The sequence below is a fragment of the Rattus norvegicus genome, chromosome 3 (assembly GCF_021556685.1).
Source record: "Rattus norvegicus strain SHRSP/BbbUtx chromosome 3, alternate assembly SHRSP_T2T, whole genome shotgun sequence".
NCBI lineage: Eukaryota > Metazoa > Chordata > Mammalia > Rodentia > Muridae > Rattus > Rattus norvegicus.
The window spans coordinates 44,273,100-44,293,772 of record NC_141536.1 but is presented as its reverse complement, the minus strand read 5'-3'; the positions used below and the strand labels follow the sequence as shown (position 1 = coordinate 44,293,772).

General features: G+C 43.1%; 1 protein-coding gene across 6 annotated transcripts in view; it reads left to right on the top strand.

Moving 5' to 3' along the window:
* Itgb6 (integrin subunit beta 6) overlaps nt 1-20,673 on the top strand; it is a 123,608-nt gene that overhangs the window by 59,717 nt on the left and 43,218 nt on the right. For all 6 annotated transcript variants that reach the window (NM_001431676.1, XM_087651669.1, XM_087651668.1 and 3 more), the window contains 3 exon segments: nt 5,450-5,615; nt 6,962-7,123; nt 10,234-10,329. In NM_001431676.1, coding sequence (NP_001418605.1) covers nt 5,450-5,615; nt 6,962-7,123; nt 10,234-10,329 — 424 coding nt within the window.

Here is a 20,673-nt window from a genome sequence, read left to right as displayed (position 1 = left end):
GACATTCCTAACATGGCCTTTGCTGCGTCATTTCTCCTCTCAAATCATCAGTTTCTTTTTTAGTAAATTGAGAGTCATATATCTGATCTCAGATTGTAAGGACTTGGGTCAGATCATGAACAGAAGCATTTGGCTTGACATTGCTAAGTTCTCAATAAAGACCGGGTACCACTAGTAACCACTGAGCACAGTCAGAGGAGACCCGAGCACTGTACAGTGTGCAGCTAGTAGAGGCCTGAGGGATGATTAGGCATTTAGTCTCCTGGTCTTCTTGGTTAACACTGCTTCTTTATTTCTTCCTGGAAAACTTTATCATTCAAGCTGTAAATGGAAAGTACTTTTTTTTAAAAAAGAAAAAAAGAAAAGGAAAACACTGTAACACTGTGTTTCTTTCCATTGTATCTCTAGCTTTCTAAATTCCTCTACCTAACTACCATCCCTCACAAATAGACAACAAGATGAAAACTTGTAAATATAGAATAAAATGTTATTAAGTAAGAAAACGATGAAAGATAAGAGGAAAACCTGGAAGAGTTTTTGTAACATGTAATGGCCTCTGTAACATGTAATAGTCTCTTTACCTGTATGTTGGGATGATATTGGCTTTAGAGCAACCAAGAGATTGAATGAGCTCAGGGCTATAAACATTCCAAAGAATCATCAAATCCCTTCCTCTCATCAATTCATTACCCCATCTCTAGGTTTTTTTTCCATAGTGGTCTCCAAACTTTCAAATCTCAGGACTCCTTTATACCCTTAAAAATTAACACCTCTTGGGCCATCAACAGCCAAAACCTAACTGAATCCCTGGATCCCATGGTAGGAAAGACTAGACTTACACATACACATACACAGCAACAATGAAAAGTAATTAATACCTCACCCATGTGTGGTAGTGCATGTTGTTAGCCCCAGCCCTCAGTTGGTTGAACCAAGACAACCCTAAGCATAAGGCTAATCTGACTTATAAAGAGAGACTCTGCTTAGAATGATGTGATGACGGTGATGGTGATGACATTGATGATGATGATGGTGATGATGATGGTGGTGGTGGTGATGGTGATGATGGTGAGGATGGTGAGGATGATGATGACATACCTCTAAGAAAGCTTCAGTTTATGTGGGTTATACCTATTAACAGTTACCTTATCAGAATCTAATAGAACAAATAAGCATCAACTTGTTGATTTAATAATTATAATAAGAGATACTACATGTTATTATATAATATGTTTTAATCAACAATAACTAATGTCTCAAAAAAATCAGCAAGTTTGTTCTCAAATAGATAATCTGCATATTTGCAAATTTCTAAAGCACAGGTTGAGTGGAAGGCAACTAGATTACTATATCCACTTAGGCAGTTAATCTATTGCAATGCTTTTGGTAGAATTCCATGAAGCAAGTCAAGCCTCACACAGAAATATATTCGTCAAAGGAGAATCTCACATGATAGTTATTTCCAATGACTGTGTCTACCTCTCTACTCTAACAGACCAGGTAACAGGAGACTCTTTCAGTGTAGAATCTGAAACAATATCAATGAACACTTCCTGTTGTATTACATTGCAGTCCATTGATCTGCCTGCAAATGAGTGACCCTTACCAGTCATGATTTTGCAATGTGATAAATACTTTGGTCATGGGTAAACTATGATGAGTTATGCAGATCCTCCAGAATCCATGCTGTCAAAACTCATGCTTCTTAGTATCACACGCCAACCTTCTCACACGTATGTTGAAGGCCTGGAAAATGTCGGGAGTACCGTATGAGCAATTCCTCAATTCAAATATTCTAGTTACCTTGAATTTCGCTGTCGGCAGCAAATGCCAGCATTTGTGTTCCTGGAAATGACAGTCTTCTTTTGTTCATTTAATGTCTGCCAAATATTCAAGTTGGATTAATTTAAGTTTAGCTGTCAATCATTCCTTAAGGTGAAAATGATGTTCCAGGAAAAAGGGCCAATTCAGCTCAATCATGCAAATGCTGCCTCTCTGTATTTCATGGGCAGCAGAAGTGCTTTATGCAAACGCTCCATGTGTTGACGAAAAAACATGTATTCGGAGCTGCACGGCTAATACAATTAATGATTTGTAATATTTCCTCAAGGACGATCAAGCAAGACTACCATGCCCTCTTTTACTATGCCTAGTGCTTCCTAAAAACACATATGAGGACACTGTGTGGAGCTTGATGTAACAGCCTCGACATGTCAGAAGCCTCAGCCCCGCTATTGCCCTCCTATTGGCAGTGAAGCATCACTCAGTAAAGCAACTATAAAATGCTTAACGGGATTTTCTGTACCAGGAGCAGACAGCAGCTAGCTTCTCTCTGCAAAGATAAGAAAACTGTGTGCAAAAAAAAAAAAAAAATCATTCCTGCCAGAAAAAGATAACTTTGGGAATATGTAAACATAGTCTTATTTTGTCAATATTTATTTTTAAAATTTAATGTAAGTAGAACCTCTTTTTATTGTGATTTACAAAGATCCTGAAGAAGATCCGTGTGTGTGTGTGTGTGTGTGTGTGTGTGTGTGTGTGTGTGTGTGTGCAAGCATGCCTGTGCAGGTCTTGTGCAAGCAGCCTTGTCTGCTCTGTGTTCATGGTGGCCACGGTCATGTGATATCTAGTAGGCAGCATTTCATGGTGCCCCCAAGCTTTATTGTTTTTTTTAATTATATATTTTACTTCAAAATATGAAGAAACCAGCCATTTATTTAAACAATGGAGTCACAGAGTAATGGCACCAAGTTAGAGAAAGCAGAGAGCAAATCACATGTCACTTGAATGGCAGAAAGACAGTCTGAGAGACTGGATGCCAGGTCATAGTGCACATACCACAGACTGCTCTTGCTAATACCAGGTATTACCACTTAGCCTAACCTGGCGACACAATTAAGAAATATATAAGATGCCACCAGATTTCTAGAATGAATTTTCATCAAGAAATGATGATCAAAAGGACTATGAGACAGCTCTGTCATTAGAATTCATTCTTATTCTCTTCTGTGTTTGTATAAAACATACAATTTCTTCAATGAACACCCATGTGTGTATTACATAGAAGGCATGGTTCTAGCGATGTCGTTAATCAAATCTGTTCTCCGTCCTTGGGTGCATGCTAGTCTGTGGGAAGTGATTTCTGTGGGGACTCACACCGATTCTGCTCAGCTCATCATGCTGCACACAGCTGAAATACTAGTCAAACTTCGAATGTCTTGGGAGCCCAGAGCGAAGTGGCACCGAGGCAAGTGCCGATCACATCTATTCAACACTCTTGCCTTGTTTCTGATCCCATGGCTGCCAGGGGTTCTAAAAACTCCCTTTGGCTGAAGAAGTGGAACAAAGATCAGGAAGGGGAGACCTTCTGTGACCAGAGCCTCTGTTTGGAGCATGGCTGTCTCGAGATATTGGAGCTGTGCCAGTCGGTGCTAGCCCTCTACAGTGACCTTGTTCTTACACTTGGGAACAGAGTCTGAAGTTCTTTCTATGCATGCGTACTAACCAAAAGATGACTGGTCTTCACGGACATCACCATTCTTGTCTTCATAAGATCCCCAGTTACTCAGTTCTGTGGTCCTCTCAGGTCTCATGACGCATGTACTGATTGACCTGCAATATACTGAGCATGGCTGCACAAGGAATCGGGTTCCTGTGAGGGTTTTTATTTCAGTTAATATACTGATAAGCACCGTTATTTTACATGTATCTCAGTCTAGGGACATGTAATTTAATCAATATCGTTGATGCATTACCATTGAACTGTAAAGTCTGAACGAAGTTTATTTCTACACAAACTACACAACAGCCTTGCCACATTAGGAACACTAGACCACTTTAGTACACTAGGTTTGTGAGGAACACAGTATTAGACCTGTGAACCATTTCAAACAGTGAAAAACATCAATAAAAAGCAGGGAAAATAAAAAATAAACCAGATGTCACCAACTAGACCATCAGTGGGCCCCTTGTTTGTCAATGCTGTGTGTGCCTCAACTGAAGGAGAATAGATCCCCGCTTTGCTTAAACTCAGCTAGGAATATGCATAGGGGAAGCCTTTGTTTCCCCTCTCTGTTCACAACGTGAGTAAGAAACTGGGTATAGGCAAGTTACTCAGCTACCTAGGAGGCTGAGGCAGGAGGAGGACATGTTCAACACATCTCTGGGCTACTCAGAAAGTTCAAACCCAGCCTCAGTTAGTAAGACCCTGTCTTTACCGAAGTAACACACACACACACACACACACACACACACACACACACACACACACACACACACCCCAGATTGCTAAGGCTGCCCTCAGGATTTCAACAGCTGATCTGAAGTCACGTACTAGATCTTTTATTTCTGCCAGTGATCCTTTACCCCTCATAGTCCAAAGACAACCGGCGTCTATATCATCAGCTCCATTTTTTTTTTTCAAAGTGAAGCCCAAAGCTAAAAAGGGTTGAATAACTTTTCCAGAGTTCTGTGCACAGCGAGTAATTGGCTTCCAAACGTGAATGTGTCTGAACCTTTTATTAGCTCTCCTCATTTGCTGTGTTTCTTTGGTGCAGGTTTCACCCTACCAAGACAGTTTAGTTCTGGGCTGGGCTGCTGTGATAGTCTATCACTATGGGGTTGGAAACATTGTTGCCTAGGGTTATGTCAACTTGGTACAGCTAGAGTCCTTTTGGAAGAGAAACTCTCAACTGAGAAAAAGCCTCCACAGGATTGGCCTGCAGGCAAGCCCTGTGGTGCATTTTTTTTCTTGATAATTGATGCGGGAGTGCCCAGTTCACTGTGTGGGGTGCCGCCCCTGGGCTGGTAGTCCTGGGTACTATAAGAAAGCAGGCTGAATAAGTCCTGAAGATCAAGCCTCTGATCATTTTCTGCCTCAGGCTCCTGCCTTGACTTCTCTGGGTGACAGTCTGCAAGCTGTAAGATGAACGAAACCCTTCATTCTCAAGTAGCTTTTGGTCATTATATTTTAGCACCGCAATAGGAATCCTAAGACAAGAACCAAGAGCTTTGCTGTGGCCCATGGTAGACCAGGTTGGGAGCAGAGGAGGAGGGACACGTTCCTCTCTCCACTGCTACAGGATGACTCATGCTTGATAACAAGTCGAGATACCAACACAAAGCAGCTGTTATCAGGTAAAGGTAACTTATCAGGTAGATTTTGGATGGGTTGATAGGCAATAGTAGAAACTGATTACACGCCCTGGAATGAGGGTCTGGTGCTGCCGCTGTCTGAGCCTGTGCATGACAATATACAGCAGCTTCAAATAGATGTCTGTTAAAAGTCAACACGGAGAAGATGGCAACCTTAGCTGAGAGATTCAGCCAAGTCACAGAGTGAGGTCCTTTAGAAAACCAGTCATTATTTAAGGAAACGTTCCTAAACTATCAGATTCACTAACTGTACTAGATCACATTTAAGATTTTTTTTTCTATATTCCTTTTGTAGTAGTATCCCCTATTTCTGCTTACCTACATTTGGATTCAAGCACATTTTGCCATTGACTGATGATGCTGAGAGATTCAATGAAATTGTGAGGAAACAGAAGATTTCCGCTAATATTGACACGCCTGAAGGCGGATTCGATGCCATCATGCAAGCTGCTGTGTGTAAGGTACGGTGTGTTGGGGGGGGGGTCAGTAGTCCATCCTATTAACATAAATTTCTGATTTATTAATAAATCTGCTCTGGAAAGCTTAGCTAATTGCTTTTCCTTTGATTGCCATATTTCTACATTTGCTCCTTTTCTTAAAAGATAAAATGTCTATTAAATAGTTAATTTTATCATGTTGAAGTAGAAGATTGTTTCATATGTCTGATATTTGAATAATTAAATAAAAGTGTCCTAGTATAAGAAAATTTCGGCTCAAATATCAGATTGGTTGTTTTTAAATTAACTGTAGTAGGAAAAATTAAAGGCAGAACATTAATAAACAAATTTAAAATTAGTACACAACACATAGTTTTTTCACCTCTTTTTTTTTTAATGGTGTGGGGCCTTGTATGTGCTAGGCAAGCAGTACAGGAGCTCTACCAAGGAGCTGCCTTGGCTTTTACAGGCAGAGTTTGATTATATGGCTCAAGATAAGGATCTATTGTTTCGAGCTAATAACATCAGGATCATAGGTAGCACCATCTCTCTAGCTCTCCTTTCACAGTTTGAGGTACCAAGGGGAATAATTGTCCATCTAGATGATAGTTCTTCATGGGAAATACCGGGAGCTAGAGCTGAAGCTCCAAGAAGGCAGAAGAGTCAAGGAGCTAAAAGAAGAAGGAAAGGAATGGGTAGGTCAGGACAGCCAGGATGGCGTTTTGCTCAAATGCTTCCTAGACTTATATTAGTTCTGAGAGATCGCTGCTAAAAACACAGATTGTGGAGATCTCAGCGGGCAGGACCCTGAGGCCATTTCAATCAGCAGTTCTTGTACTTGCGATAGGTTTATAATTTTTAGGTGACATCGTTAGAAATACATGCCTAAATGTTGGGTGACATTTTAATGAAAAAGACTTACGTTATAACCAATTTGCATTGCATTTAGCTTGAATTTGCCATGGCTGTGACCTTCCTCGCTACCTCGTCTTATTTTTATTTTTATATTTTTTTCACAAAGTGAGAGCTGAACAATTACGATCGATAGCCAGAAGCCGAGGCAAACGCAACATTACTTGTACAGGAACTCCTTTTCTGTGACAAAAAAGAAAATCTGAAAGCTGTCCAGGAAAAAGGAATGCTACAGGATTTCATGTCTCTAATAAACTATACCTTCTCTACAGGTAGAAAGGCTAGAATGGGTTCTCCAGGCATTGCTCAGAATCCAAAAGGGAGAAGCTTCACAAGCCTCAGTTCGGGCCCTCCCCTTTCCATATAACCAGTGGCTTCCCATTCATCCTAGAAAAAGATTGGCTGGCGCAACGGGCCCGCCCATCTCCATGTAACCCATGACATCCCTCTCACCCTAGGAAAAGATTGGCTGGCGCAACGACTCGCTCCACCTCCTGGTTTTTGTGAGTGATGCTGATTCTCATTTTGGAATGGACAGCAAGCTGGCAGGCATTGTGATTCCCAACGATGGGCTCTGTCACTTGGACAACAGGAATGAATACTCCATGTCAACTGTCTTGGTATGTAACCTTCAGTGTCCTCAGCTTCCCGAGCCACAAGGAGGCCCACACGGTGACAACTGTTATGAAGCCGTATGAAATGACTCATACTTGATGGAAGTGGCGTATTAGTTTCTGCTTTAGGAGCTAGAAATCGCTTTCTTTCACCTGCATTACAGTTCCCCACAGAAGCCAGGTGGCCTCCACAAGGTAGGCAGTAGGCATATGTTGAGAGTCTAAACCAGCTATGGCACAGGCGAGCCCAGATCCTCCCTAGTGTCTCAGAGATCCCAAAGCCAACGAAAAGCAGTGCATGTAGCTCTCTAATCTCCACCACGGTCCAGGTCAGCAAAGTACCACTGAGGGCTTTTTGAGCATCGTCATTCTCAGTCATGCCACAACCACAGTGCTCCATTTGGGACAGCTAATCAGAGACTCCTTGATTGGCGCTTATTAACGTGTAGCTTTATTTTCTGTGGTTGAAAAAAATGCTGGTAACATTTAAAAAACAACAACTTGACCATTGTCAAAGTAAAAATTTCAGAGGTCTTTGCCCCAAGTGCTTTCAAATGATCTTCAATGGGTCTCTGTTTCTATTAATAGACCACGAGGCTACTGTGCTCATAAATGTCATCCCCTATACTCAAGAAACTAAATTGCCCTTTAAAACCCAGACAGCCCACTTTGACCTCCACTAGATCCCAAAGCAGTCACTTTTCATTTCTCCTTTGTTCATGGACGTCTTCATGTCCATTTCTGGAATGACAATGTGCTCGCTCCCATCCGTCCCATGGTGTTTTCCTCAGAGCCTGCACTGGGTTCTTACCTTCGTTTCCTGACAGCTCAGTGGGTGCTGAGCTGTGTGGGGTAGAAGTATCAGCCCAGGCTGGAGAGATGGCTCAGTGGTTAAGAGCACTGATTGCTTTCCCTGAGGTCCTGAGTTCAATTCCCAGCAACCACATGGTGGTTCACAACCATATTTAATGGGATCTGATGCCCTCTTCTGGTGTGTCTGAAGACAGCGACAGTGTACTCATATACATTAAATAAATCTGCACTTATATACATTAAATACATCAGCCTGGGAAAGTCATGTTCTGTACATTTAACACAAGAGGAAGCGCGGCTCAGAAAGTTAAAGGGCCGTTCAAGTGATGATTTATAAAGGTATGTACAGGAAGAAGAGGGAAACCCTAGAATCCCAACGCCAACTGGGGAAAAAAGGCTCTTCTATAAAGACTCTACTAGTTCACAAACTTAGGTCATTCTTTGACCTAATTCTGGAGTTCAACATAGATCTCTCCCCTATCTTCGAGTAGTTTTAGTTCCCACACATTCATGGTCTCTAACTGCCACACTTTCATGTGAGAATCACAATGATTATTTGCCATAGTTTATCTTTTAGTCAATGAGTTTCCAAAAAAGGGTCCTTTGCCATTAATTTATCAAATGCCCCATAAGAGAGATCTTGGAACAAAAAGATCATAGAACCAAACAACATCCATTACCTCATATGTCGTTCTCATTTAATAAATAAAATTGGCTCAGTATTCAGAGTCGATTTCTGCACAAGCACAGAAGCCACGGACCATTTCAATGCCCCCTGAGTCCTTTGAATTTTTTTCATCTTCTGAAAGCAAAGCCAGATTCCTGGGACCAAATATGAGCTGCTTCTGGCCTCGAGTTCTCAATAGAATTGGGAGCACTAAAGTAACAGATCTCACCCAAACATAAAACAGCATCGTATGTGGGCTGGGTGGTGTGACCCTGGTTCTGCATGAAGCCATGTACAGGTGCGCACTCATGGAGGTAAGGTTAGCACCGGAGGAACTTGGGCTTTAGAGCGAAGGATGCTTAAAGTTTGGGCAATGGGAAAGCAATAGCACTAAATGTATCAGACTAAGGAAAAATTCCATTATCTGGTCATGTGGAGGCCAGAGAGATGGCTCACAGGTTAAGAATACTGGCTGCTCTTCCAGAGGCTGCGGGTTCAGTTCCCAGCAGCTCCCAACTGACTGTAACTCCAGGAGACCCAACACTCTCATACAGACATATATAAAAATAAATAAATCATTAGAAAAATAGAAATCTAAATGTGATTTTTAAAAAAAAGGGTGGGGGACCAATAGCCTAATAGCCTGAATCACAGTTGGGAAGTTTCCCTGGGTAATTTAGAGAGAGGAACACTTGTTGCTCAACCTGAACCTTGTACCTAATGATAGTCCCAGACAAAAATACTCTAGCAGTCCTGAGAAGGTAACAGTGCCCGACCTCAGCGAACAGAAGGCTTCTTTATCATCGCTTTCCCTCCATTTGACAGATGACAGTCCTGCCCATATACCTAGTTCAGTGGGCCACAGACCCCTCCTTCCTCTGCGCTTCTGCATTGTGCATTATCCACTTTTGGAATCCCAGGACAGGCAAGCGTGTTTCCTGTTTTCTAGACTTGGAAAATGAACTCCTCAGTAAATTTGATAATGGATAATGTCTTTTCTTTTTTAAAATTATTCACGTCACTTGGGAATGAATGTGCCCATGTCAAAAGGACCAATTGTTTTCAGTAATCCTGTGTTGTTTTTTTTTTAAAAAAAGATAAGATTGTAGGGTTCCATACCACCAATTTATGACATTGCAAAGGCAATAAAACTAACCCCGAGGACTGGTGCAGGGCTGTCTCAAATCAGACAGCTGTAGGAATTATAGTGTGCTATTCATCAGCACTCAGTCCTGTCCTCAACCTTCATGTTGCCAAGTCCAATTCCAGTAAGAGTTACAAGAGTCACCTCAGTCACATTCATCATAGTCTACCCACCCCATGCCTCTGGTCTTACATTCCTACCCACTGTTGAGTGGCACTTGGGGAAGATAATATGGCACAGTAAAAGTCTTGAAATAAATTCCAAGGGACCTGCTTAGGAGTAGGACGGCATGGTGTGACGTACTGCCAGTCTGCTCTTAGGACTTACCTGAACTTACAAGACTTGGGATCATTCCTAAATGAATAGCACCAGTAATGTGTGTTTCCTGAGAATAAGATGCCTGCGAATATTGATTTCTCAACTGGGAAAGGAACAACTTTTAAATTTTACCATCTCTTGTTATGATATTTTAAATCTAAGTATTGGTTTTAGGAATATCCAACGATCGGCCAACTCATTGATAAACTGGTACAAAACAACGTGCTACTGATCTTTGCGGTCACCCAAGAACAAGTCCATCTCTATGAGGTAAGCAAGTATGATCTGAGAGATTCCCTTCAAGGAGATCGTGAGCCATGAAACTCTTCAGGTAACTCTGTGACTCAAAGTGCATTCATTCACTGCTTAAATTTTAGATCCCAAGCACAGAGCACCAGTGGAAAGTGGAGACACCCATAGCAGCAATAAGAGTTGGAAATGAAAGGGTAAATGAGAGAGAATACAGATGAATGGAGGGGGGGGTCACCCATCGGCATTAAAACAAGCATTTTGTCTGGCAAGGGCTTAATGGAACGGGGACACTGTTAAGAGTTTGAGGGTGATGACAAAGTATTTGCAAACACAGAAAGACTCAAGCCAGAGGTGCAATTCAAGCTTCTGAGAAGTGGAAAGTTAAAAGAAAAAGTTATTAATTTGGGCCAAAAAATGATCACACATATGCCCCTCCAATGTGATTGTGTTTGTAGTTTGGGTATTTGGAAGGAGGCACCAGTGTGGAGAAAGTCTTTCATTAGGTTAAATGATGCTTGCTGACCAGCAAATAAACTGTAAAGCGCCTATGCATATCTAAGATTTCTGCGGTCACTTTACAACCTAAGGGAAACAAGATGTCAAGTGCTGTGCGCTGAGATAACTCTGAGTGAGGGTAACAGAGACACCTCATATGCAGCTTCGGAGGAAGGCCTGGACTTCAGAAACGCAGACATGAGATGGTGCTTTCTATGCAAAAAGGTCAGATCCACCTAAATTCAGACTCTGATTTCCCATTCCTTTTGAAAGGACCTCTTGGTGACTGTGCAGGGCAAACTCCAATTATTTCCCAGAAGACTTTGATGAAATGTACTCACTAGTCCAACTGGTGCAGCCCGGGAACTTACATCAGGTTCTATGGAAAGGGTCCAGGAGGAGATGTTATCTTGGGTTTTTAATGAGAGGAAGGTATTGTCGGCCCAGGTGAGGGTGCCTTCTCTGTACACTCAGGAACTCTTGCAATCAAGCTCCATCCTCAACCCTTTTGTTTCTCCACTCACCTGATCTGGGCTTTTTCTTCTTAAGTCTCCTTAGTATGTGATACTGGTTTCCACTGGTTTTAAGTAGTAGAGCTGTGTAAAGACAGATTTTGAAATACCCTCAGTACAATAGTGAGTCTATCCTGCCTTTGATCTCAAAAGCTAATGTGAGAGGACCTAGTGGGTCACAATACCTCCTTCCCAGCAGGCCTGTGGCTTAGAAGCTGGAGGGGGAGCTGCATAGAACTTGCCTGCAAAAGGGAGTCTGGGACCACGATTGATGAACATGAATGTAGACTCTCATTATTCACTTTGGCCAGAGTCTTCAAGACTCACAACGTTTAGATGCCTCCCCCAGTCCGCCATTAAGAAGACAGGGGAGGATGAAAAATAACCGTGTGGCTAAACAGAATCTGTTGCATTCAAGTTAGTTGCGCATGGTCCCTGGCTGCAGAAGAAATGATCGTTTCCAAGGAAAACACCAGATTACAGCTGCCTCTAATATTGCAGCAGGACATTTGTTTTGTCTGCCTACTAATCTCATTAGGAGAAGAATTTATGTTCTGTCATGATCTGTGGTAGCTCTGCCATCCGGGCGCCACTAAATTCCAAGGGACACTTTCGGGGAGCCACACCTCAGCAGCCCAGGTCAGCAGCCCACCCTGCGACTGTGTCTCATTGTTCAGGTTTCCTCCTGATGGTTCATCGTGCCATCTGCATTTAGAGGGCCAGGAGGCAGTTTGGTCGGAAGATAATGACAGCCACATGTCCCGACCTGAAGGTCCCACATAGCATGCAAATGCTGAACTATTGTTTTGTTGAGAGTGAAAACAGAAAATAGACCAATAATGGTTTGTGTTGCCTTCCAATTTAAAACTCTTAGAACATGCATTATGCGTGCTGGATACTGGGGCTACACAGTATGTGGGGCAATTGTGAAATAAAGACCATAAGGACCGAAGAGTGGCTGAAAAGTAAAGCCAGCAATGGGATGAATTAAGGAGCCAAGGGGTGAGATCTAATGGAGATTCCAGAAGGGAAATAATTTGCTTGAGTTATGCAGTAAGGCTAGTTCTGTGCCTGCACAGCCTGCAGGGGATGGGTGAAGTTCAATGGCCGCTCTGTTTCACCCCAAGTAAGATTTATGTTGCCCGTTCATGGAATTCAGGAAAAATGGCTGTTGTTTCAGCATGCTGGGTAGGATGCTCTGGACCGCGTAGGTATTTGGGGGTGGGGGTGGAGTACTGCGCACTCTTGGAAGGAGCTGAGCAAACAAAGGAAGGGATTCAGTAAGCACTTTTCTTTCAGTTCAGTATGACTGCATGTACACCCCAGACTCCAGCAAACAGACAATTAGGGACAAACTTATTATTATAAATAGTTTCTTGTTCGTCCAATTGCAGGGTCCAAGAGATAATGATAGATAATTGGCTGAGCACTAGGTACTATATTATATCCAAGGACTAAATGCTATTTAAAATCGAGATACGATTACCCAAGCTTTAAAAAGAAAAAAAGTTTATACTCCAGTCTGTTGGTTTTGAATGCTCACTCTTAATTTACATTAAGGTAGCATCAGGCTTAGAGTCTAACTGTCGAAGTCGAGGGGCCTTTCCTTCTTAGTCAGAAACGATCACTGTAGATCAGTGTTTTTACCATACCGTCAAGTCATGTTATTAATGGCTTCATGGTATTTGCAAGGCTTTACGATATCTATATGTTTTCAGCATGTCTATAGCTAGCTGGGAGGATAGAGGCATGAAGGGCTAGCAGCGACGGCAGTTCTGGGAGCTAGTGTTTATGGTAGGAGACTCAGGCAGTGAGTCCGTCTCCAGCAGGCATCAGTTCAACCAGTCTACAGCCTCCCTCGCTGATGCCCCGTGACTACTAGACAGAATGACGCGTCTAAAGCATGAGCGCCGAGGTAGAGACAGATCCTTACACTTCGGAGACCCCTTCCCTTAGAGACAGAGAGCTCTCAGTTACTAGGTCTTTGAAGAGGATGGTGTCTTATATGTCTTTCTGTTTAGGCCAAGTCTCGATGAAGATGTTAAATAAATATAAAAATGCAATAAAAGCACCCCCCCTTTTTTTTTTCGAAAATAGGATCAAATGTTCCAAGTGGGGACTTGGGTCTTGATGTGACAAATACTGGTCAGGGTTGGGGAAGCCTGGGCACATAGAGCAGGTGTGGGGCCCTGCAGCGAGGAAAGCAGAGCCATCCCATCTGCTCAGGACAGACCTGCTGGAGAGGCTCCCCAGCCTCCCTTCTCACTGGGCTGTAGCACAGAGACCCCCTGAGCAATTATCCACCGGCACAGATTTGATGAAATAGCAAGTCTGAGGAGCTGCCGTGACATGTTGCAAGCCATGTGTTCTTGCACGGCTCAGGATAACCACATCCTGTCCCTGAGTGTCCATGTTTCAGGAATCAGTAACCCCGGTTTCCTCTCTCCCTTTCTTCCTTTGACTATCCTTTGAGCTAGCCACCGTAGCAAGAGAGGATTGGAGGTACGGAGAACTAGAGGGAGATACAATAAACACTGAACCTCCTCGCCATCCGTTAACTGGTTCAATTATGGTTTTGTTTGCTAATGTTCTTGTTGCAAAAGATCAAAACAATTTCAGCTCAATAGCGATCCCTTGATCTCTCCGGCCTCGGTATTTATAAAATACAAAACCTAGGCCAGACGCCCTCTGTTCTAAGCAGTCGGTGACCAGCCCTGGAGCTGGCCATGAATCTGATGATCTCCACAGAGAGAGCAAGTGTGGCTAATCTTAGGACCCACTTTAAGAAGTTATTTCCCGTCCTCTCAGTCTCATGCTATAATTGGATGTTTCAAACTTGGGATTTTTAATGCAAATAAAATCATCTGGCATAAAAGGCAATTTTACGATTATGCGACATTGCCATGGAGTTAATATTGCTCTCGGTTCAAGTGTAATGGGGAAGATTTTTGATTTCTCCTTAATTGATGGTGTCTAGGAACAGAGCCTGAGGAGGGCCAGCTGCCTACACTTTCCTCAACTGGAATATCCTTCAGAAAGGGAGGACTTGGAAATCAAACTCCTGTCCTCAGATCAGTAGGCATCTACCGAATCAGCTACCTAGGAAATCCCAACTCTGCCCTACCATCAGTGGTCACTGTGAGCTAACACATAGGACTTTTCTCCTAAAGGATCCAAAGGCTTCTACTCCAAACCATTAACACAAGAGAAAAGAGAGACATGAGTTTTAAATAGAGCCTTCATGAGATTCCCCCTTTTAGGCCCTCTCATAGACAATTAGGACATCTGAATGTTTGAACACTAGAGTAACACCTAGGACGTCTAGGGTATCGCTGAGGAATGATGCTACCGAGTATGTAGTCTGTCACCCACTCCCTCAGTCAACTGTCTCTTGAGCACCTTCTAGGAGACCAGCCAGAGCATGACCACAAGAAAAAGGTACCATGTCTGTCTCAAGAAGTCTCGAGCATGATTAACAGACTTGTGAATCAGTTTATGAACTCACAAAAACAAGATGGAAACATTGTAGAGACCCAGGAAGCGAGGGGCGGTGTTCTTTGACAGAATTTTGCTAATGAGTTTGTTGGGTTTTTTTTTTTTTTTTAAGTCACTCGGTGTTTGTAGCAGATTAGTTGACAATCATAAAACTGGTTCTGATGCCAACAGTAGCACACCTGGCGTTTTCCCTGGCTGAGGTCTGGTGATTGCACACAGCAATGACCATGGTGACATAGAGAACCATGAGTGGCCACCTGGAGACTGAGAGTTTTACACTCACTTTATCATTCCATCTCTATATATCTCCACAGATTAGCAAAGCAAGTTGTACCTGACAGAATTTAGACACAGGTAACCAGAGTCTGTAGCCGCAACCACTGGGAGAAGTCACAGTTGACCACATAACCAGACTGTGGTAACCACAAAGCACAGCAACTCCTGGTCACTAGATTGGGAGTCAAGAGTCTTTCACTGCTAGCTTGTAAAGTCACAGGGCAGGAGGGTGGAGCAGAGCTGTCTGGCCCAGGAACCCACAGAGGAACTCTTTAAACGACAGTCCTTCAAGGCCAGCACAATCTTTGACCTAAGGTCCTTTAGCGTTGCAGTTAATTTAGGTGAATGAATCAAGTTAAGGCTGTATAGACTTGAAATGAGCTCTGTGACTCTTCCCTGTGATAGAAAGAGGCCACATAGCCCGGAAGCATAATGTCATTGGGCAGCCATCTAAACCCATTTTCCCATCTAGGAGTCTCACTATCTTCTGGTTCCAACGAAAGAGATACAATGAGGATAGGGGTCCACCTAAGCTATGGATTTATTAAGTTTGCATAATTTAAGCATACAGAAAAGCAGGGTATGCATTGAACAGCGGCATGCCCACTACTAAGTTTTGCCCCACTCTAATAATCTCACCATATTGGCTCCCTCTGAAGAAGGAAAGTATCTCATGGGCAATCACCCACGGACTCACCTCCCGGCCGTGTTCTCTGCCTTCCTTTCTGTGAGGCAATCAGGATCCTGAACATAGTGTCCATCATTCTTACACTTGTTTTTACGCTATTAAAATAGAGGCGCATCAGTAACTGAGTCTGTGTTAACGACACGCCAGTACATTTCACTGCTCACATTTAATTTCTCCCGTCTTCCTTCCGCTTGATTGAAGAACTGAACTCAATGACCTACAAGATTTAACAGCCAATGATTGATCCTGGGAAAGGAGGAATTCTCATAGCTTGAGGGGGTGGAGAGGTATTTTCCTTACATTTTCAAATTGCGGTAAAAAAGCATGTGTGATCTACACTTTTATTTTAATTCATTTTTCAGTGCATAGCTTTGTGGCCTTAAGCATACTGGCCTTGCCGTGCTCTGCGGTCTGTGTTGGGTCCAGGGAGATATATTTCGTGTCAGGTGACTCCAGCCACATCTTCCTGTGGCGGAGGGTACTCAGTCACATGAAACTGTGCATTACCGTGGATGCTGTCCCTGTGCCCTTCCCTGTCCACATGGATCCACACATCTTTAAGTGAGGCCTCTGGGTACCATGGAAATGGTAGCTTCAAAGTTACCTTTGTAGTTTGGACAAGTTATACTGTTGTATTCGACACTGTCTTACCAGCCATGTAGCGCGGACGCTAAGAATAACCAAACGGAACCAAAACAAAGCTCCTCTTTCTCTACTTACAAAATTAATGCAACGTTTGCACAAAAGGGAGGGAGGGAGGGAGGGAAACGCAGAAAAGCAGGAGGAAAAAACAAAAATCACTCATAAACCAGCCCCTCAGACAGAGCTAACCACGGCTGACATTTTAGAATAAGCCTTCTTTCCTTTTCCTTTGCATGCATTTGCATATTTTAACATAATTGCTACCATACTGTACATATTAAGTATGTTCCCATTTTAAATGAGTTTATATGTTTATAGTCTTAGAAAGGCATAAGAATTAAATTGTATGTAGTTATACATCAATCACTTTTATTAACAAGAATAACATTAGCTCGAAATCAAGGTTATCCTACAGGATTCTGAGCGGATGGGTTTTATATTTAATAGGATTTCGGCTGTAAAATAAAAGCAAACTGAGCCACATCTGGTGGCACGGGTCTGCATTCCCAGTTGAGTTAGAGGCTGAGGCGGGAGGGTCGCAAGTTCAAGGTCAGCCTCAGCAACTTTTAAGAGCTTGCCTCAAAATAAAAAAACTAAGAGGACTTAGACGCAGTCCAGTGTAGAACACCTGCCAATGTCAACAAAGCCCTGAGTTCAGTGCTTGGAATTAGCAAAAGTAAAAATAAGATAATGTTTGCTCCCTCTCACCATTAGCCCCTAAGCTGTGCAGGTAGAGTCACTCCCCTCCAGACTTACTTTTCCACATGTTCACATGCTGTGTGTTTTGTCTTTGCTTTTGCATGGCCATATTTTAACGTTCATAAAGCCAACTAATTGTTTTCAGTATCTCTTTTCACATCCCTGACCATGTCCCTTTGCTCGGGGCTCCACGATCTGAGGACACAAGTCTGCACCTCGGAGTGCTATGTTGCCCCCCTCTCTGCTTTCTCTTGTCATTCTCATGGTTATAATGGCTATTGTGTGTGCCACAATTTGGCCATCCCAACAGTACATACAAGGAGCTTGCCAACCATATGGAGCAGTCTAACTAGTCTAACTGTGATGAATTATTTGCCACTCGGCAGACACTTCTTTCTCAACACTCACTACAGCATCGACCTAAAAGGGCACGTTTATGACCCACTGGACATGAAGCTTGGGAGAATTGTAATATTTTAATTTCACACCCAGTTTTCAGAGAGAACCTAAGATGTACTAAAAGGGCCTCATACTAATTTTAACAACTGAATATTTTGTTGCCCCGGCAAAATTCAATCTTCAGAAAGTAAACAGAAAAATTAAAAAAGAAAAAAAAAACCCTACTGTTGAATTTGAATAATTTGGGCACACTTCATTCTTTATTTCAGGGGCTAGAACCCTTATGTCATAGGTTTGGAAAGACTTTTGTTCATAAAATACAGAATAGGTAGTTAAAATTGAATTTCAAATAAACAACAAATACTTTTTAGTAAAAAAAAAATATGTCCTGTGCAATACCGATGATATCTTAAATTAGAAAATGTTCATAGTTCTAGTGAAACTCAACTGTAACGTGTGTTACCTTTCTACCACTGTGAGGACAGTTCCTGAGGAAACAGGTTACAAAAAGACAGAGTTGTCCTGGCTGACAGTGTCAAAGGTTTTAGCCCATCAGGGTGAGAAAGTACAGAAGAAATCCACATGATAGAAACGTATAGGAAGGGCGTTCACATCATAGAAGAGCAGGAAGCAAGAGGAGGCAGAAGCCAGAGGCTGGCTGCAACCTTCAGAAGCCCCTCCCTAGTGCCTTACTTCAGCCATCCCTTCCCAGCCGCTGCCATTTCCCTGAAGTTCCACATCTGGATTCCACATCTAGACAAGTTCCACCTGCCAAAAACAGTACTGACAACTGTAGAACAAGAGTTCAAAGCACGAGCCAATAGGAGTCATCTAGGATTCACACCATAACATGCTCTATCTTCTTAGGGGGCCTGTTAGTAAGGGTCAGAGGGTCGTCTAAGCCTTCTGAGTTAGGAGCATACAACTCTACCACACTGTATGAAGATTCATGGGCTCCTGTTATTATAAAAATGGGTGACAGGTCATAGTTTGCTCGTTCATTCATTCACTTAATATTTTATGTGCTTTGTACTTAGCAAGCACTGGAGAATAGAGAATAAGGTGCAGGATCTGTCCTCGTGAGCTTATTCTATTGAAGGGAAGCAGACAGAGAAAAATAAGTAATGAAGAAATAACGCAGAGTGCCTTTTAAATGTTCTGCCAAAGGAATGGAAGGGAGTAGTGTTCGGCAATGGAGAACAATGAAATGGAAAGACTGAGAGTTTTCTGTGGAAAGGATCTTCAGGGAAGACTCCTTCCAAGAGGGGTTGTGATAGCAGCCAGAAAGTTAAGAGGCATAGAGAGGAGGCACATGCAAAGGGGCAGTAAACAAGCCATACTCAGAATGTATGAGAAACAGAATAAGAGTGTTCAAAAGTCAGTCAGCTTGGAGTGACCTAAGGTAAAAGGAGACAGAGAGGGTGAGCAGGAGGTCCATGGAGAGCAGACACTCAAAAAAAAAAAAACCACCTTTGTAGCAAAGCAGAGATGCCTACACAAGCATGGGACCGGCTGGATGCTGAACACTTCATAGGACTTACAGATCTAAGTCCTAAAGATATAATGTCCTTATTTCCCAAGTCACAGACTATTGTTTACATGTGGGTCTCAATTGTGGGTCTCAATTGTTGGTACTTATTAGACTGTCCTAGGCAGCTTTTAAAAACCAAATTAATGCTCAGGCCCCATCCTGACCTCATTAAATTGACACTTTGGGACTCAGACACTGGGGCTGGCATCGTTCCGTTTCCTCTCTATTGCGTTCTGCACCTTATAGCATGCAGGCTCTGACTCCGTATGTCTCTGCGGTGTGTCTGTGCCTCGGCATGCGTGATAAGTTCTAAGGAGATGCTGATGCCGTGATCTGTCTGCAGCTCTTGGAGTGTGGAGGCTCATGGCTCTGCAGCCGTCCTTGCACACACTCTGCCTACTATCTTCTTGTCCTCCGCATAACCTTCCTTCCAGTCATTCTTCCAAGTTTTATTACCTGCCCATTGCTCCGCAGAGCACACAGGCTGTTACTAAAACTCATCTCTCCCTTTCCATTTTAAAAGGGCTTTCTAAAGCTTAGAGATCCCGGATGTTCATTCTGTAGCCAAGGTGTGCCCTCCATCTCTGAAAGCAGGCTAATCTCATTAAGAGGAGCCAAGAAGTGTCCTCAGCAACAAATACTCCACACAGCGCCTTTGTTCTCCAAATCTCCATTCGGATGCCCGTGAGCTTCTGTTTGCCTCGTAACCGTCTGCACCATGGTCCATTCGTTTCTTTCCTTATCACAGTGATTGCACTAGAGTACTCGCTCAGCTGCGTGCTACTGCTTCTGGCTGACAAGATAATTACATTCCGGGCAGACTGGGAGAAAGACAGGGAGTGCTCAAAAGTTCCGAGGCCCACTACCTAGTCATTGCCGGTACAGACTTCAAGATGAAGCACCTGATCTAATTAGCACACTCCCATCCTGCCTGCCTGCCTGCCCGCGGAATGCTGACAATGGAAGCCTGAAGGCAACACAGATATCATGCAACCCGGAGACAGTCAGTCATGCCATCCTTTTGCCAGAAACAATTACATGTTCCTCTTGGAATCTTGGGTGTCCTAGTAACAGAGGGAAGCCTAGGGGTAAACTTTTGCATAATACTGAGAGCCCCGCATTTACTGATAATGAACAGGAGAACCAGGGAAATAAAACACCCACAAGAAGGGAAGACCCCCTGAAGCAGAAAGTCTTCGGAGTTGAATTCAGAATCATTTATGTCAGCAGGTCTGGGCCCCCAGCTCTGGAAAAAAAAAAAAATCACACACTTTTCCACAGAAGCAAGGCTTTACCACCAAAGACCAGATAAATAATAAGAATACTGGTTTCCTGGGAACCACCCCACCCAACCTCACCCTAGCCTTCATTCCTGCCTACATTTCTTGTGAGCTGCGGTGTTTGAGTTTGACATTCTCGCACTGGGTAGGAAAGTGTTTTAAAACCGGAGTCGCTAAGCATACACAGAGGGCATTGAGATCTTAACTTTCTAATGAGATGCTCATGTTCATTCGCTGTTGGCATGTGTACCCATTCCTCCCACAGCAGCCTAATAGAAGACAGGGAGCCTTGGCCTAGAGCCACAGTCTGATTCCACCATGTAGACCTCAGTGCCTGGGCAAGGC